The 17,355-nt window shown below is 37.6% G+C and overlaps 1 protein-coding gene across 1 annotated transcript; it reads right to left on the reverse strand.

The window, feature by feature from the left end:
• Positions 1-4,501: 4,501 nt before the first annotated feature.
• On the reverse strand, positions 4,502-17,050 carry LOC149815250 (putative WRKY transcription factor 3). The gene is made up of 3 exons (XM_089990504.1): positions 16,764-17,050; positions 15,892-16,113; positions 4,502-5,089 (listed from the first exon to the last, which is right to left on the reverse strand). Exons 1-3 carry the CDS (start codon positions 17,048-17,050, stop codon positions 4,918-4,920), a joined length of 681 nt encoding a protein of 226 aa, XP_089846630.1. The 3' UTR covers positions 4,502-4,917.
• Positions 17,051-17,355: the final 305 nt, after the last annotated feature.

Genomic DNA, 17,355 nt, shown 5'->3' on the forward strand with positions numbered 1-17,355 from the left:
TAAGTCTTTACAACCACTTCTTTTCAAGAATCGTCATTTTTTTTGGCACCAATAGAGGAGAGGGTACTTAAGTCTTTGCAATCGCATCAAACTCCAACGCTAATTAATGCTGACAAACATGGGGATACGAGACACACATGCTTACATACGTGGTGCTCTTTGGGACCCCCGAACATGAGATGTAGCTAACTTCCCTGTTTGGGGGGGGGGGGGGAACATATAACCTGCTTTTCCCTAGTTGTGGTGGCCTGAGAGGCCAACGATACACGTATCCAGCAGGGTGACTTACTGAGGCCTTAACGAAGATGGTTATAGTGAACGATGGTCTCCAACGTGAAATAGTAAGGAAGAAAAGAAGGGTTCAAGAAGTAGAAGAAGAAGAAGAAAAAGAACAAAGTCGAAGATAAGAGATAAAGAGGGTGGGTCATGTCCAAGAGGAAGAGGAAGAAAGCACCACTTGGTGCTACAGTGCACGAGCTAAATGTGCAGATTGGGAGACTCATAGGGAACTTAACGGAAATGGCTGTAGTGCACGAAGGTTTTCAACTAAAATAGTAAGAAAGCAAAAAAGAGATTAAGAAGAAGAAGAAGAGGATGTTGCATGTTCTCTCCCGAACACACTGTAGCTACAGTGCATGTTTGAAGGTTTAGACTGAACGCCGCGTAGTGCTCAGACGGGTGTATGGGACTCGTACACCGCCATACACCTACCTGCGGGGTGTACGAGGGGTCTTGTACACCCGACTGAGCACCACATGGTGCTACAATGCAGAGGGCGGGGGGGCAGGCGAGGGGGAGAACATATAACCTACCGCACACATGAGGGGGAGAGTTAATAATTTACATGTATTCAATCATAATCCCAAGGGAGATTCTTAGGCCTCTATTTATAGATTTGGGCTTGGGATAGAGTAATATTTTAACTAATAAATTAAAGCTAACCCTCAAAACAAAAACTCTATCTAGTTTTCTAAAATCATAAGAGAATTAAATAAACCTAATTGGACTCTACACTTGCAAAAGAAGTAGGAGACATTTTAGAGAGGAGGAGACACCCTCCTTATGGGCTGTGCTAGCTTCCTCTCTTTGTTTTGGTGTTGACACATGTCACTTGTTGGATATGCCATCTCAATTCTAAAAACCCTATAGGATGATGATACTTGACTTGAGTAGAGCCCACTCATGACTAGGCTGTCCACCTCAACATTGAATCTTTCATGCTATTTGAATCTGGGTCATTGGCTGATCCTAGATCATTAACCGGGTCTAGATCTTCAACTATATTCAAGTCATGAATAGCCATTGCATATCGTTCGTACATACTTGACCCACTTAATTAAAAATAAACGGATCTAATACTAACATCCAAACCCAATGACCTACTACACGCCCTCTATTAGAGCAAAAAATAAAACATAATGAAATATTAAATCTAACTAAAATCTAAAGAATACCAAAGTAAATTAGGGCTGATTTTGGACCGTAATAGACCACAACGCTATGCACCACTTTGCCCTCAAAGTGGGAGAGACCACAATCCAATTGATTAGCCACTCCACCAGAATCAAACACGAGGTTTTGATCAGAAACTCTGCAATTACTCGTTTGCTATTTTCTAACCACTGCCCAACTCCCAAGCCGAGTTGAGTCTAGGCAAAGGAGTTTAGGATTCGGATGCGTAGAGACAAGCTTAGGATAAGGACAATTCGGTGCATATGCGAAAATTTTAGCTTGCCACTCCAAGCCCACCATTGATGGCTTGACTTTGGGCGACAACAACACATTGTAGCTGCCCGACCCATCACAAGGCTCTTTGCCGCTGCATGAACCAATTTGGGCCCTTCACCTTAGATGGAGGTCCTTCTTGCTCACCATCGTCGTGTTTTTTTGGTCAATTCAGCCAAGACCAAGTATGTGTTGTTGGGCTGCATTTCTGAATAGAAAGGATTCCCATCATGATGGGTTCATTTTGCTCTTTCTCGGCCTAAATTGCAATCGTTTTTCTCGCACAATCTGTAATTTTCTGCAGCCTAAAAGACCGATCAAGGAAATGCTCTTTATGAGGATCTTGTGCAACTGAGCGTGCACAATCATCTATATACTGGAGGTTTCGATCCCCTGCTGTGCATACTATTATTGTACATACTCTTGAGATTGTGTTTCTAGTGCATATGAGCTGCACATGGACCCACATTCATTCTTGAAAGTTTTTCTGAATTTTATGCTTCGATCATACTGTGAAATCCCCTTTGGCAAGGAGGCAAGTTCATGCTGTAGTTCTTTTATCCCCATTAAAATATGATTTCATGTATCATGATCCATGGTTGATGAATGAATCTTCGCTCTGATACCAGATGCTATGACTTTGCATGATGGACGAACAAAAACTCAAAATCTGAAGGTTTTACCCAGTTGAAAGCAAGTAGGACTGCAAGTCACAATATAAATGATTGTGATCGAGAGTCTCAATTCAGACATTGTTTATAGCCAAACCACTCCTGCACTTTAGGTGACGAGTGGTCCTTTGGATGTATCTTATAGAGGAGTGACTACAAACACAAATCAGGTGGCGTTGATAGCCAATCCGTGATGGTGGGTCAGGTATAAGTTAGCATGTTGATCACTGATGCAGGTTGTCAAGTCTACCGACTGTGATAATGTGTCCCAGTTTGGTCCACGTTGCGAACAGGGTGCGTCAAGCACTCCTGAGGTGATGGGTGCATTGGAAGCGCCTTGCGACAGGGAGTTACCACACACGATACCCGGGATACCGGCAATCATGCTGGTGCGAGAGGGCTGGTTGAAGTTAGCCCTTCGTCAACATGCAAAAAGATGGGGCTGTCACAATCAGGGCGACTGTGATCAAGTGGCCCTGTTTGGGCTGCGCTGGAGATGATCCGGCCTATTGTCCTCCTGTGGCCATATGTCATATAAACGTACAACCAGATATGTGATAATTTATGATATTTAACCATGGCTCAAAATCGTGGTTATATGTATAATTTCTATTATTTTATTTCTAATTATATTTTATTTTTATATATATTTTATATTTTAAAGAGGGTACACTGCTCTTTTCCCACATCATACAATTCTCTGATACCTAGCATTCAGAGGACAGAAACATTGTGAATCAGAAAAAGCTGGCAGACAGGTGGTTCGGTGGTGAAGTAAATGTGGGAAAACATAAAATAATCATAAATAAATATTTTATATATTTGCATTTATATGTATATATTTTACTTATATTGATAATATATTTATATTTACAAATATAAATGTGCAAGATGTGGAACAGATAATATTGGACATGAGTTTGAACCATAATATGCATATAGTTATTTTTTGTATTTATTTTTTAATTTTTAGATTGTTATATGATATCTATGCACAGTTTTGTCCCCAGATCTGTGGGCTTGTGAAAAAACGAGACAACCGCGTTGTCCTCAGACGGGCTTTCTCCAGCATTTCAAATGTGCCCTAAGGAGACTCCGGCAGGCCCACATCAAGCTACTGTTTGGGTTGAGCACCTCGATTAAATCCTGTATACATGATCAATCTTAAGCTTGGATTTCAATTTTCTGCAATTTGGTTTAGTTCAGGATGACTTTGAATGTCAAGTTGAAAAGCCCCAAGAGGGGTGGCGCAGTGGGGTAGGGGCCTTGGCAGCTAGACATGTGATCAAGGTTTGGTTCCCATGGGCGTCTCCACGCCCAGCATAGACCTAGGGGGCTACCGACACAATGACCGTAGGTATGGCAGGCTGAGCCAGGGCGACCAGGTCTCCATGCATGGGTTGGCATGAATCTACGCCCTTATGTTTAATTCTGATATCCATACAGCCAAAATGAATGCACATAACAGGGATGTGCTTGGATCTGAACAAACCAAAAGGGAGCTAGCCACAACAGTACTTTAAAGTTAGATTTACATAAACAACTTAGATGCCACATAAATTTTTTTTCCTTTTAAAATTTTCTAAACAATAACAATGGCTTCATGACCAACTCGAACATTACACATGTTAAGTTTGGCATCTTATGATCCGTGAGAAATTCATGAAAGTTTGACATTGTTAAAGGGAACACGGATCACATCATTTGAAATAGGATGGGTTCCATCATACATTCAATCCTAGCCTTACATTCAATACATTCAGACGTTGATTGGATGGCTAGGATTGAATGTATGCTGAAACCCATCCTATTTCAAATGATGGGTATCATGTTCAAGGTCATTTAAACCATGACCAAGGTCTTTGTGTAGGGTGTGGTTTCTTCGGGTTATAAATCCAAAAAAAAAAAGTCCAAAGACTTCACATACTATGCAGACAGACAGCTAGCGAGCTGCCTAACAACCATCCATCTCAACAATTTTCCAGGAGTGAAGGCGCACGCTAGCGATGTTGCTTAGAAAATGAACTCAAAAAACAAAAACATGGCACCTTGATTAAAAACAAAAACATGGCAAAGCAGAAGCAAGTGACAAAAATAATTTCATTTTTCTAAGCAATTAAAGCATAACTTTCATCCAGCGTCATTAACGAACATGTCAACCTTAGAAAAAAGAAAAAGGAAGAGAACACAATTTAAGGCTATGTTTGGGATCATGTGAAACCTGCCCAAGTTCATGAACACACATTAATGCAACTTTTTAACAAGGTTCAAGAAATTGGTCACGCTTCATTTGATGCCAAACATTCCTGTACTTACAATGAAAAGATTCCCCACTCTTAAAAGTAGGGAGAGAAGGGGTTTAGGTTCTCTCTAGCCAAAGTTTGCTACTACAAATTGGAAGGATATTGCTTCCCTATATATTCAGAAGACGACTCTTCACATTAACACAGGAGAACTGCTTGCTTTATTACCATTCCTGTAATGGATGGATCTTCCCCGAAATTTGAGAGGGTGGCAGCCTCTACCAAAAGGAATTCACGTGAGATGATGTTGGAGAGTTGTTGTCCACGTCGTGAGATGGCGAATGACAATGCCGACCCTCATAGGTTGTGATCACCATCCTAGGGTCCTCAGCCAATCGTTCCACGCGCTTCTTTACACGGCAACTGTCTTGAGTACAACGATAATAACTCCTGCAGATCAACGATTACCAAAAAAATATCAATTCGTAGATTTTCAAAGCGTTGGCGAAGCGCTTCACCAAAACTGAGGCAAAGCGTAAGCCTCAAAAAAATTTTTTGAACTTAAAAAAAACATCTAAAAATACAAATATATAAATAAATGCCTTGTTGATAAAGCAATAACTAATAAGATAAAAAATCTCAAATAAATACCAAAAAATTTATTATACATAATTACTTTTTCCTAACACATAATTATACAAAAAACTATTGGTTTTTATTTTCTAAACGAGGAAAAAAACTACAGAGGATATTCATTACCTGAACTATCTTCTCTACCATCAATGCTCAGCTTGGTTTTAAACTTACCAACCTAACAACCTATGGACTAGGGGTGCAAATGGATATTATACCGTCAAATACCCAATTCAAGTCTGGCATATTATTTCTCATTCAAGTAAGATCCAAACATGCATACAGATTGGACTCTGATTCGCTTAGCATAAGCAGGTTTGACTTGTAAGTTTGAAAATGTTTGGAAAAATAAGATACGAGGACACAATTTTTTGAAGTTTTTAATTAATAAAAAGCTATTTTTTGTTATTTTAATGTTAAAAATGTATTTTATTAAAATAAACCTTTAAAATAATAATAAATAATGCATTTTAATGTTTTGAAAATGCATTTTTTTTTATTTTTTGTTATTTTTTGTAGTTTATGCCTTAGACATGCGCCTCAAGGCACAAAGGGCCTCGCCTCAAGGCGAGGCATACTTTTTTGCGCCTTGAGGAGCGATTTTAACAACACTAGTCTCAAGGCTATTGTAACTTCTGGTATATAATGTCAGAGGGGTCTATACCGTCCTAACCCTCCAACTGATGTATTTGAACTTCTAGGATTAGTTCACATCCAGGTGAAAATGTGGATTGATCATAGCCCTTGGTTGGATGGCTAAGGTGAATGTGGAATGGATCCCATCGTATGTCTGATGAGATGGGATTTTACCAGAGGTAATCAAATTTGGCGAAGTGTTAACCAACTTAGGGAAAACATATATAAGATCATGGCCGCAACCATCATTTCTATCACAATAATGGTGAGGAAAATCCTTGTTATATTCTGAAAATTCTATTTGTTCTCAAGAAAATATTGGTATATTAAAAATATAAATATACATAGAAGTATATAAACATAAATATAAATGGCATATAATTTGTTTTTATCAAGTAAATATTAGATAAAAAGCACAATATTTTTCAAGGTAGGTAATATTTTGAAAATATCTTGCTTTTTGGTATACTGCATTATTACATTACAGATCACAACGCGATGTCCAAATATATCATTATAGACAAATAGGTGAATCTCACTAACCCGCATATCATGACTTCCATAATAATATATAGTTCTAAAATTGACAGCATTCTTCTTTATTCGATAAAGTTGCAGGTACGGAGAGAAAAAGGAAAGCAGTGGAGGCTGCACCTTGGCATCACCAGAACGTACTATTTCATGGGCCATAAGGTTTTCTGCTATTATCAGGAAAAAAACGATCTTACATATCCTACATATTGAAAGAAAATTAGATGGAGCTCTCACTCACCCACAAAGAAAAATCCAAGAAAGATAAAGCACTAAAAAACATCAATTTATTGGATAATACTTTCTATTCAGGCAAAAAATACATAACTCATAGGTATATATAATGTTGGGGGCTCTTTATACACACTTCTTACGCATAACTAGGGTTTTTTCTCGCTTCAACCAGGGTTTTTCATTATAAAATAAAAAACTAGTGGCTTCTCTTTCATAATATAGAGTTTTAGAAGATAAAGCACTAAAAAACATCAATTTATTGGATAATACTTTTTATTCATACAAAAAATACATAACCCATAGGTATATATAAAGTTGGGGGCTCTTTATACATACTTCTTATGCATAACTGGGGTTTTCTCGCTTCAACCAGGGTATTTCATTATAAAAAAAAAACTTGTGGCTTCTCTTTCATAAGCTAGAGTTTTAGCTATGAATTTTTATCTTAATGACATTAATAACTACTAACACTACAAGAAAAATGTTATTTACGACAAAAAATTGCAATAAAAATAATCTGTCGCAAAGTTGCGATGGATTAGCGAGAGAAAACTATCCATCCTTAAAATTGAAATTAGTTGTGGAATTAGCGACAAAAAAATCTGTCGTAAACGCCATCGCAAATTTGCGACAGATTAGCGATGAAAAAATTTCGTCTCAAACTCCGTTGCGACTTCGCGACAATATTATTTCATCGCTACTCCATTACAAATTTGCGACGATGTTTGCGACATAATTTTTCCATCGCTAATTCATCGTTAAATTCCTTGTAAAACCCTAATGCGAGCTCCTTTCTTTTCCCTTTCTGTTTCATCCCATCGCCCATCACCCGCTGCCCGTCGTCTGCCACCCGTTGCCCGTCGCCTTTACTTCCGCTTTCTTCCCTCACTCCATCTCTCTCACCGTCGTGTGCCGTCACCACCGACCCCCGAGCACTCTCCCTCTTGTCACCTTTCCCGACCTATCATCATCGACGAGCACCGCCGGCAGGTGACAACGCCACCACCATTGCTTCTCGCTCCTTCGTCCTCTTCTTCTGTTTACCAGGATCGACGCAGGCAACCCTCTCAGTTGCCTCCTTGCCTCCCTCGTGTGCTCCCACCGACGACCCTTGCCGAGTAACCCGCGATGCCAGCCGCCTCTACAGGTAACCTCTTTTCCCTTTATGTGTCTTCTTCTTCTTGTCCTCCTTTTTCTTTCCTGCCGATTGACAATGGTTAAAGCCCTGCCTGTCTGTCTTTTTCGACAACCATGGCCGTTCTGTAGGGGCTTAAGCCCCTGCCAGTATTCCATCAGTTCGGCAGCCAAGGCAGTTTGACAGGGGCTAAAACTCCTGCTAGTATTCCCTGTCTTCCTGTTGCGGCAGAGGAGGGTGAGACCCTCCCTGCTTCCTGCGCTCCCCCTCTCTCACGTTCAACGTGCCTGTGCCCCGACTTGCTTGCTCACTCATTCGGTGGTTGTGCCAACTAGTGGGGGGAGCTTCAGGCCTACTGTGCATGCTTTGGGCATGAGTGGGGTTGGCTTTGGTACCCAGTGCCATCATGGCTATGCATTGTGCTTTTGTCATAAGGTGCTTGGCCTCCTTTTGTCTCCAAACAGAGTCATTGTTCCCCTTTGATTTGTGGGATCGGTTTCTCATTTGATTTGGAGAAATCGAGTTTTCGTTTATATATTTGTGCTTTGCAGGTGCGTAGCTGAGCTAATTGCATGATGCTTAGTGCTAAGTATTGCATGCGGCTAAAAATGCCATGCAAAAAAAAAAAAAGAAAAATGCAAAGGTAAAAGCATGCAAATCGGTTAAATACTCGTGGTGAGTAAGTGATGCAGATGCATGACAGGTTATTTACTTTCTTGGATGTAACACTTTTCTGTTCACACACTCACTTAGTTGTGAATATCTATGATTGCTTTGCTGGAGTTCGGAGATCATGCTGAGCATGATTTAAATGTATGAAAATAGAAATGCTCTTTTTTTGGAGTTTGGATTTCATGCTAGTCATGATAGTAGTTAGCGGGATATTGAAGTGTGTTTGTTGGAGGTACATGTTTGATATTGTTGTGGTATGAATGGATGATTGTATTGCTATGTTTGATGTGACTGTATCCATGCTTGCATGAAGTTATTTTCAATTTGATTATGCATTTCATGTGAAATTGTATCTTGAAAATATGCTTTAAATGAGTGTATCGTGTTGATGAATGTGACTTCATTATTCTAAATATCCTTGTGATGAGTGTAAATATGATGTGATGGTTTTGCATATGAAAATATTAAGTTATCAATGCATGCATTATAGTTCTTGTGATTGAATAACATCATATATATATATATATATATATATATATATATATATATCGAATCATTACATCCACCATCAATGCATGATAAGACCATCTGTTATGATGGCAAAAAAATATGTTCTCAGTAGGTATAACTGAAATAGAAGGTCCACCTACATGGTTGTTTGGCATAGAGATTTTAAAATGATTGCGATACTTTTCATATGGACTGACAGATGCCCGTAATCCAATGACCTTCCTTGGATTTGAGAAGGAGCACAATTGAACAAAGAAATCTATATTTTGAGAACTACCATATTGGCCGACCTTATTGATATGACATCATTTGGATGTGATACATGCAGAAAAAAATATGTTTGATAATGTGTTTAATACGGTAATGAATGTCAAAGGAAAAATGAAGGATAATCTGAAGGCCCGTATGGATTTAAAACTAATATGTAAAAGACCAGAATTAGAACTCCAAGAGTACAATGGCAAAGTACTGAAACCAAAGGCAAGATACGTGCTTGGACCAGATCAAGTAAAGCAGGTATGTCAGTGGTTGAGACAGTTGAGATTTTCAGATGGATACGTCTCTAACTTTGCTCGGACTGTGAAGATAGACGAAGGACAATTATATGGGTTGAAGAGTCATGATTATCATGTCATTATGCAACAGTTGATTCCCCTAGCATTCCATGATATGTTAGACAAACCTATATGAGGGGTATTATCCAAGTTAAGTAGATTTTTTAGAACATTTTGTTCATCGAAAGTTGTAGTAACTGAGGTAAAAAATCTCGAGGATTCTGTCGTCACTACTATTTGTCTGCTAGAGAAGATATTTTTGCCAGTATTTTTTGATGTTATGGAATATATGATCATACATTTGCCATATGAACTTAGGGTTTGTGGTCCTGTGTAATATTGGTGGATGTACCCATTTGAAAGGTATATTTTAATTTATACTTTTCTCTCTAATGCTATTTCAAATTTATTGTATTAAAAGATGTATAGTGTTGACAGATGCATGTTTGACCTCAAAAAAAGGTTCAGAATAAAGCAAGAGTGGCAGGTTCAATTTGTGAGGCATACACTTTAGAAAAGATTTTAAATTTCTCATTTATGTACTTTGAACCTCAAATTCCTACACATTACACTTGCCAACCTCGTAATGATGATAAAAAACAAGTTATTGTGGCTGACAAACTATCGATATTTAAACCACTTGAAAATGCCTTTGGTTTGATCCCACAACAACAAGCGTCGACAAAGCCTCAGGCATTATGGAGGTGAATCATAAATCAACGTTTGAAATATATGAACCGTTCATATTAGTTTCGCAAGCTCAACAAGTTTACTATACTTCATATCCGAATACAAGAAAGTCAGATAGAAATGAATGGTGGGCGGTTTGCAAGGTGAAGTCTAAATTGTACTCCGAGTATGATCAGTTACAGAAAGACAAGATTGCTGAACAGGGTGATTACTATAAATCAGACGATATATATGAATTCTCTTGTAGTCACGATGTCACACATGGTTTGCATGTTACATCTCCATTGTCCGATGATACACGTATGAAAGAATATGATCCAAATGATATACCAAGTGGATGAGCACCCAATGAAGAAGAAGATGAAGATGATGAGGAGTAAGAAGAAGAATATAAAAGTCAAACAAGTGATGAAGAAACATACTCGAGCTAGTGAAATACATCTTGTAATACATACCAAGTGATGAGGATTCATGTAAGACCTTTAAATCTTTACATTTCATGCATATGTCATGTCTATGCTAAGATCAAGAGTTATGTAACTGATCCAAATAAAAATTTTATCTGTTAGAATATGGTTCATGGAGGTCACAATGGTCGAACACCCAGTGGTCGAAGACCAAGTGGAGGTCGTGGGACATCATTAGGTAGATGTCTTTGTGTTATATTTAAATACAAGAATTCTTTATATTTTTGCTTATATGTTGATATAAAAATTGTTGCTTATTAATCGTCTTTATAGGATCCCAGCTTAGTGATAGTCAGTCTCAGCCCTTATCTTCACGTAATGCTTCAATAAATATATCATTTAAATAAATGAATAGTTGATTAGTTTATATGTGCATTGTGTGAATTTCTAACTCATTGTTCTCTAGAGGATGTTTTGCCTCCACATGACCCACTTACACCAGCTACTCATACATATCATGAGACAACGCTGGATGCAGAGTCTTCTCAGTCTAACACGCAACGACTCATTCAAATAATGTACATCGATAGTCGACCGTAAGTATTACATTGTCACTTATCCAATACTTATCTTATAAATAATGTGTATCGAAAATCGATTGTTAATGTGTATCAATTCATGTGCAGCGCGAGGTTTGAGCCACAAGAAGTAATACAAGAAATTATGAAGTTACTAGTTCAGCATCTATTAAGACCAGTCGCTCAATGAAAAGAGTATCCAAATGAGGTATTGGAAAAATTATGGTCCTCATTCATGGTGTATAATCGTTTATCATAGTTAATGTGTTTCATATTTAATTTTTTGTTATAGTCATGTGCACTAACTTTTTGAAATTATTTGTAGGCTTTGAATCGCTTCGGGACTGCGAAAGAGGAGTAGGACGCAATGATAGTGTGACAAAAGTTGTTTGTCAGTCGATTTGCCGGCATGATTCACAATACGAAGACTATAGCAATAAAAGCAGCTGGTGGGATAGATGATCCATTTCATTGGAAGGGTCATGACCCTTATGCTATCAGGGTAGATTATTGGGATGCAATGTGCGACAAGTGGGCGAGTCATGAATTTTAAAATCGCTCAGTAAAGGCTGCAAAAAACTGAGCGAAGATGCCTGATGTCCATCTACACACAGATGGTTCTAGAGCTTTTGGGAGCCACCAGAAGAAAATGGTAACTCATCAATATATATATATATATATATATATATATATATATATATATATATATATATATATATATATATATATATATATATATATATATATATATATATATATATAATCAAATTTATAAGTATTTCTGCGATACTTTCTAATTAATTTTTTTATCATTTGACCGTACAGGAAGCTGAAAAGAGAGGCATTGTGCCTTACAAGGATGTGCTTGTTAAAACACATAAACGTAAGATCATGAAAGAGTTTGTATCAAAGAAGGTGAGAGCGACAACGGTATGTATTTATTGTATTAATAAATATTATAATATACAAGTTACCATGAATTACATTATCATAAATATTATAATTCTTAATTATTAATTCATACTTTAATCATTACTTTATAGAAGTCATACGAGCAGCAGATGGTAGAGCGATATGACGATGACTCCACTCAGCATCCGCCTTTTGATCCTGCAGCATGGGTGACTACAACCGGTGAACCCAAAAAGGGTCGTGTGTTCGAGTTTGGCAGTAATATGAACACCACATCAGTCATTGCCTTCTCTAGCTTGAGCTTTCAGAGTTCTCCCGCCACCATTATGTCTCAGTGTTCGATTGACCCTGTTAATTCTTGATATGGTGTCTGCTAGCTTGTTAAGGACACAATGCATGACTTTTTATATGTAGCCATTTCTGACGTTATCTCGTAATGAGTTGTGCAGCTTTTTTCAGGATAGGGGAACTTTGTGTGCATTCAATATGAGCTCTGGTGCCCGTCAGGTATGAATGATTGAAACACTATGAATTTTTATTGCTAGCATTAGAACACATGTATGCATGATTGAATCACTATAAAAAAATTTGGACTGCCTTAAAACACATATATGCATGATTGAATCACTATGCATTTTTATTGCTAGCGTTAGAACACATGTATGCATGATTTCATCACTATGAAAGTTTTTTTACTGCCTTATAACAGATATATGCATGATTGAATCACTATGGAAGTTTTTTGACAACCTTAGAACATATATAAACATGATTTCATCACTATAAAATTTTTTTGACAACCTCTGAATTCTATTAATGTCCTTCACTTTATTGTGAGTCTATGCATCATTCAGCTATGTTACTTTGATTGTCTTAGATTAAGTGCATTATGTATAATTTATTTTGTTATATTTTGTTTATCAATACTAACATTTCGGTTCTCTTGTAGGATGCTGGAGATGATCAGCATAGAGGAGTTGATGGAAGCATGGATGGAGGGGCAAATTGAGTCAATGAAGAGGACGATGATCTGAATCTCGGTGAAGATTAGCTTCATCTGTTGAATTTGTTTCAAACAAAACTCTTTGTATATGTTCACTTGCAACAAATTAGAACTTGACGAGGATTATACTGGGTTGTTAATTTTGTTTCACTTATAACTTGTGTTAAATTTGCTTCACCTACTTCGTATTTGTATTTTTTATGTGTACTTTATTTTTTATACACAGGATATATAAATTGTATAACAAAATTTTTTTTCTCGATATTTATATTTCAAACAATTTTTTAAAATTTTTTTTTTAACGAATTAGCAACAGACAGTATCCGTCGCTAATTAGTACCAACCTCCAATTTAGCAATAAATTAGGGACGGATATTTATCTGTCGCAAAACTGAATCGACCGATGTTTTGCGATAAATTATAATTCATCGTAAATTCGTCGCTACAATAGTAACAAAATTAGCGATGGATGCATGTCTATCGCAAAACCAAATATTTGTGGATTAGCGATGGCCTCACGATGAATCATTTCATTCGCTAATCCATCGCAAATTAGCGACGAAAGTAGCGATAGATATGTTCTGTTGCTAATTATCGACTAGGAAATTATGACAAAAGTTATCCATCGCTAATCTGTCACTAGTCCGTTGCTAAACTGTTCAGCGATAGATTTGCGATGGATTAGTGACAGATTACGTCCGTCACTAATCCGCAGATTTCTTATAGTGTAATAACATGAACCACTATTACTATTACTTGCATGCCTTAACACCATAGTGACAAATATGGCGAGATTTATGAAAATCTCGCGAGAAATTGCCTAAAAGTTTAAAACGGCAATTTCTCGTGAAAATTTTAAAATATCGCGAGATTTATGAAAATCTCACGATAATATCACAAGAAATCACCTGAAAGTTTAAAACGATAATTTTTCGCGAGATTTATGAAAAAACATAAATACCGCGATTTAAACACGATATTTACATTTTAAACAGCTATTTATCACAAAAAATCATATAATTTTATTTTTAAATATTTTTTATTAATATTTTTTTTATAAAAAATAAATTTTATATTTTTAAAATTATTTTTTTATTGCCAAGATTTTGCCAAAAAAACACAAAATTTATGATTTTTTTTTCAATTTCTCACGAGGTTTTGAAAAACGAGAAATTGCCGATAAAAATGATTGTCACTATGCTTAACACACATAACTTATAACTCATATAACTTCTCTCTTGACTCTTCACATGACATAAAAAAAACTTGACACATGACCAACATAAAACCATTAAAAGACTCCATTTAACACACTAAATGCATGGATAACCTACATAGTAACCTCACATTAACACTTTTCAGCTCATACAGCTCATATTACATTATGAGAATGCTAACTTTGCCCATAAAATCTCTACACACCACAAATTAATAAAATTACCCACAACTCTTAATTACATAACAAATTAAACACTTTACTTTGACACAACCCAAAATGGGTAACGCATATAATGTCGTAACATCTTATATTCATCCTAACCATCTAATTGTTGCATCTGGATGAATATGACTAGTCCTAGTGGTTGGTTGACCATCATCAAGATAGGTTTTTTTTATGTCCAAGGAAAACCCCCACTTAATGGGCTCACCTCTATGTGAGATAAAACTCTGCGTTGAGGATACAATCACCCAGCCTTATGTGCTCAAACCTTGATAAGCAACGGCAGCCCAATGTGTCAGCAGGATTCGATACTGGGCCTCCAACTTGGCACTGGAACCTGCTGACCACATGGGTAACCACAGCGGTGGTGGATGGACATGGGATGTGAACTTTGAAAATCACAAGAAGTTAGATTCTTTTCTGGCAAACTCCTGGATGAGGCAAACATACCAAGTTTCTTGAATCTAAAACAAGCAATATGGAACTTAATTAGGTGCCACCCAGCCTATACGCACTATTTATTTATGGGCTGCTAGGAATCTTCTTGATATACCAGCAGCCACGTCAAAAACTTATATTCCACCTTGCTGGATTTGAGGTTTTCTTCATTGCATCCGTTCAGCATCAAAGCGTGGGGATTTGAGTTTTTTTTCTTCTTTCTGTGTGACATAAAACCATCGGCGTGCTATATGATCTGGAGCATCGGTTTTCTTGAGGGGAAATGATATTAGATGCATACAACATAAGCGTTGTATAACACGTTTCATGTTGTCCTCCAAATAAACATAAGCGTTGAAACGAAATAAAAAATACTCTGATGCAATCATTATCATGAGATTTCCCAAAGATGGAAATTCTTGATCAATAAAGGAAATGCAACTGCAGAAGCATTTAATAATGGAAAAATTACGTCAAAACGTATATAATGCTGATCACACTTTTAGTTCTTTTATTGATTGTGTACATATATTAAACTATAAAGTATGGAAGATACTGCAAAAATATATGAATAAAGAATGCTGAGTCTGTAATTGGATGATGGACACTTTATTTTAGTGAGAGAAAATTACTGCAAGTAATGCATAAGTTTGTAGCCAGAGTTGCAACTAAAATGCTAGGAGCCATTCAATCGCCTTCATCCAGGATCAGTTCAAATCATTTTGGATTAATGTTAGATGCATACAGATCACAGCTTATGGAAGGAAGCTAGACATTTTTATGCAAGTTTCTAGATATGGTTTGAAGTAGGCATGACTATTTAGACCGTGGGATTTCGATAGCTAGATGAAGGCACAAGAGAGGTTGAAAGGTGGTACCTGGGTTGTTGTGTGTTCTTGACAACTTTTTGGCCATACTTTCTCCACTTGTACCCGTCATCCAAGACATCAATGTCACTCATGGTCTTGAAGCAGAACCTTGGTTCTCTCACCTTCCTTCTAGCCTTCACCTTTTTCATCTTGACAGGTGCAGGTGCCAGACGATAGTCATCCGTAGCCACTCGTTTAGGGCCCACATCACCAACCTCCCTTCCGCAAGACCTGCAAGAGACTCTTTTAACTCAAGACCTCCAATTCATGCGTGCGCAGAAATTTCTTGGGATTGATATTTATGGAAGAGTGTATTTTTTTATCTCATTTCAGAAAGAGAAAGATGATGATAGTATGGTGTTGTGGGGTATACTGCACTGCGCATTTAAGAGTTTTCTCCACTCTTCTTGTCTACCTTGGTAGCTCGTTTGGTTGATTGGTCCGTTAATGGGTGATTAACTAATTATCATGATTATCTTTATCACTGCAAGCGTCGATTAGAACGGTTTGGTGAATAAGCTGCATTTATAAGCAAATGAGTAAAACCATTCTCCTGTTTCAGAGGAGATTGATATATAGTTAGAGTCTTGCGGCTCACACCAACTTTATTAGTACACTACCATGGGCTGATCTAGGTGAATAAAATAATCACACCCTTCAAATATGCAATTAAGAAAAAGAAAAGACACTGAAAACATAAATAGACAAGAACAGAAGTTGTAACTCTAAATAGACAAGAACGGAGAAATAAGACTTGCAAAACCGACCCCATATAATTGAGATAATGCTTGTTGATGATGACGATTCATAAATGAAATGCACACTTCCAAGGGAATTAATGTGTACGTAGGCGAACTCAGAGAGAGAGAGAGAGAGAGAACCATCTCTGCACGGAGCCAACGGCGACGGATCCAACCTTGTGAGATATCGGAAGGGGAGTGCACCCACCATCCCCGATCTTGTGGCAGCTAGCGGGGAAATCGAGGATGCAAGGGCTCACAGTCGCACTCGCTTGATCCTCCCCCATGCCTCCAACGACGCCTGCAGATACCATCAACTGATGGCGTCCTCCTTTCCCTACGCCGAGAGTCCCATTGAGTCCCCTCGGAAACTGATATCCATTCGAGAAAGGATCAGAGCCCTCGTAGAAGCAGCCCTCTTGATCCATCTGAAACATTTCTCTCTCTGATACCAACTCCCTCCCTCTCTCTTTTTCTCCCTGATTATTGACAGAAACCGCGTAAAAGAGACCCCTCTCTCTCTCTCTCTCAGGCAATCAGGCCCACAAGACAAATGTTCAGTATCGGTATCGGCCCTGAATCGTTGGACCACCGATTCAGCTGTATCGACCCGATACGATACTCAACTGAATCATTGTGCATGGCCCACAAATAATAAAAAAATATTGTGTGTCAATCATAACGTAACACCGTGTTAAAATCATTAAAATAATTGTAAAATAATATTAAAAAA

This window comes from Nuphar pumila, chromosome 15, assembly GCF_984573655.1.
Source record: "Nuphar pumila chromosome 15, dmNupPumi1.hap1.1, whole genome shotgun sequence".
Taxonomy (NCBI): Eukaryota; Viridiplantae; Streptophyta; class Magnoliopsida; order Nymphaeales; family Nymphaeaceae; genus Nuphar; species Nuphar pumila.